The 2,691-nt window shown below is 54.5% G+C and overlaps 1 protein-coding gene and 1 pseudogene across 1 annotated transcript in view; both read left to right on the top strand.

Annotated features, from left to right (window-relative positions):
• The first annotated feature begins 613 nt into the window (after positions 1-613).
• Positions 614-1,418, top strand: LOC101638210 (annotated as a pseudogene).
• A 549-nt stretch (positions 1,419-1,967) lies between these two features.
• The window catches only part of DDX46 (DEAD-box helicase 46), a 59,626-nt gene continuing 58,902 nt past the window's right edge, over positions 1,968-2,691 (top strand). The window contains exon 1 of the mRNA XM_045285133.1: positions 1,968-2,112. Coding sequence (XP_045141068.1) covers positions 2,096-2,112 — 17 coding nt within the window. The 5' untranslated portion in view covers positions 1,968-2,095. The remainder of the gene's footprint in view (positions 2,113-2,691) is intronic.

Genomic DNA, 2,691 nt, shown 5'->3' with positions numbered 1-2,691 from the left:
ATGAATTTGTTAAATTTGCTAATGGAAGCTTTCACTTTGAAAGTCATGATATTTTAAACTCATTAGTGAAACTATTTTGAAGAAATGAGAAAAGTAGTAATTAGATACAGAGAATAAACTTAAAGTGCCCACAATATTTTAAAGAAGCTTTAGACATTTTAAATCTATTTAGTAGCTAATTTATTTTCTGGACATTTTATGAACTGCTGCCTTTCAGAATTTTAGAAATCTTGACTTAGATTGGTGGGCTCCAACTTCAGATATCAGTCCCTTTTTTAAAAACAAATTCAATATAGTCTATTTTTTTGTTGGAAATTTTTGGTCACATGTCTTAACAGGTCAGCAAAGCAAAAGCTATCTATAGATGACAAAACTTGAAATGGCCATGATATATATGAAATTCCTAAGCCAATGTAAAGCCTACCAAGTTAATTAATTAGAAGTCAGAAGAATGTTCGGCAAAAAGGAAATATCTTAAAATACCATGTGTAAGAATTTCAAATATAATATCAAACCTAAGTGCTGGAATACACAGCTGCCACCCAGCAGACAGGTTAAGCACTATGTCAGCAGGTGCCCCCAGTAGTCCCATCCCTGACAATGGCTCCCCTAGATGGTCATGTGGGAGCCCAGTAGAAAGGAATATAAAATCCAGTCTTTTGATGAGGAGACCCTGCAGTTGCTGGTGACAGCATTCAAAGTTCCAGGCATGTGGACTTGGAGAAGATGGCCAACACGATCCTGGCCAGTCCCTGCAAGGGTGTCTTCAGCAAGGAAGCAGGACAGTTGTGCGACGCCATCATCCAGGCAGAAAGCAAGCAAGCTGGCCAGTATCGTTTCCAGCGTGGACTCCTGGATAAGCTGCAGCAGGAGGACCAGGCCCGGAGCAGCTGCCCACTGGCCTCTTGCATGGCTGGAGCTGCTATGTCACCTTCATCTGCATTAATTTTGACTGCCTGAGGGTGAACAACATGTCCTTGATGGCCCTGGTGAACCCCGTCCATGACTGCCTCTTTCCGCTGAGCAAGGAGGAGAAGGTGTCTGGTGCTGCGACTGCGTTGGGTCAGGGAACAGCTGGAGAAGATGAACGTGCAAACCTTCTGATCCTGGATGGCTTCCTGCTCCCCAGGGGTCTCAGATCCCCGGCCCAGCTGCTGCTGCTGGAGACCACCCAGCTGCCCAGAGAGGTCACTGACCAGACCTCAAGGGACAGGTTTTGCACCAACACAACCAGTTGTCTTCCACCCACCTCCCAGACTGGCCCAGGCCTCCCCAGACTTTTCCAGGCTTGCAACACCTCCCCATGTGTTGCCTACTCACACTACAGTCCTTCCCTAAGCGCACCCCCCACCCCCTTCCCAGTCTCAGGGGTCTGGAAGAAAACCAAGAGGTCAGGTCCCCCAGGCTGGACCTACTGATGGTCTTCCCTGCCCCACCAGAGGCCCACCAGACAGGGATTCCCACCACCATCCACCTGGGCCAGGTAGAGAGGGCAACTCCGGACCATCACAGCACGGTGGAATGGCTAGTAGAGCAGCTACCTTGGTGCCTCAGTTTCCCCATCTGTAAAGCTGGCGTCCATCACCATAGGTATCGGGATGCTTTGAGTTATCAAAGGCAGAGTCCCAGCTGCTTTGGTGGAGGAAAATGTGATAGCTTCCAACTTTGGAAACCCAAAGGGGCAGGTTTACTCTGACCCTTTAGGGTTTGAATAGACTCACAGTGGCGGGACAGCACATGGCCACAGCACAGGCGTGCTCCTGGGAGGAAAGACCGCGTCAGGCGGAGGCATCCCCACCTAAGGGACGCACTCCGCGCGGCCGAAGCTGTTCGGCCTCCGGGCGCCAGGCGGCGCTGTGGGGAGGAAGCCACTTCCGGCCGTCTCTTCCCTTCCTCCAGCGGCCGGCGCCGAAATTCCTGTTTTCGTTGGCCGCGCTGGGATGGCTGCCGCTGCCGCTGCCGCTGTAGCTGCTGTTGCTGCCTCCCCTTAGTGCGGGTCCTCGCCGAGCGTGCCGACGGCAGTGCAGCCTGCTGCCCCTTTGTCCCGTCCTCCGGCGCGCTGTCCCCAAGCGTCGGCTCTTCCGCACCGGGCGGCATGGGCCGGGAGTCACGGTGAGGCGAAGCGCCGAGCGAGCCGAGTGGAGCAGGAGGCGGGAGTTGAGGTGGTCGTGGGTCCGGGCCTGGGCCGGCGCGACCCCACGTGCGGCCGGCGCGGCCCCACGACTCCCGGAGGGGCTCCGGCCTAGGCTGTGGGCAGGGCTGAACTGGAGCGGGCGGTGGGCGCAGGACGCCCCCTGCACAGCTGCCGGCCAGTTGGAGCCCGTGTGCGAAACAGCCCTCCCGGGGCAGCACAGATTGACCACTTCACACCTGCCACTTCCCCGCAGCCCCCCCGTGCCCATCTTCGTTGGGAGACCTCCGCGCTGCTTCGCATTGGCAGCATTTCCTTGGCGCCCATCACTCTGTGATGAGTTCTTTGTGGGGGTGCTGTATTGTCCGAGCCCGCATGGCTAGGCTATTAACCGGTCCACCGTAAATAAGTGCTTGTCGCATGGGCATTTATTTCACAGATCGGTTTCTTACTTCTGTTCTCCCCCTGGGAGGCCTTGTTGGAGCTGTGAGATCTCTTCAGAAGTTTGGGTAACTGGTTCGGGACCGGGACGACTGTGTGCACTGCGTTTTAGCAGAGAC

This window comes from Echinops telfairi, unplaced genomic scaffold, assembly GCF_000313985.2.
Source record: "Echinops telfairi isolate 266 unplaced genomic scaffold, ASM31398v2 ScPeMD7_7469;HRSCAF=8507_1, whole genome shotgun sequence".
NCBI lineage: Eukaryota > Metazoa > Chordata > Mammalia > Afrosoricida > Tenrecidae > Echinops > Echinops telfairi.
Note: the sequence above shows the minus strand (reverse complement) of the source record. Positions and strands in the feature narration are given on the sequence as shown.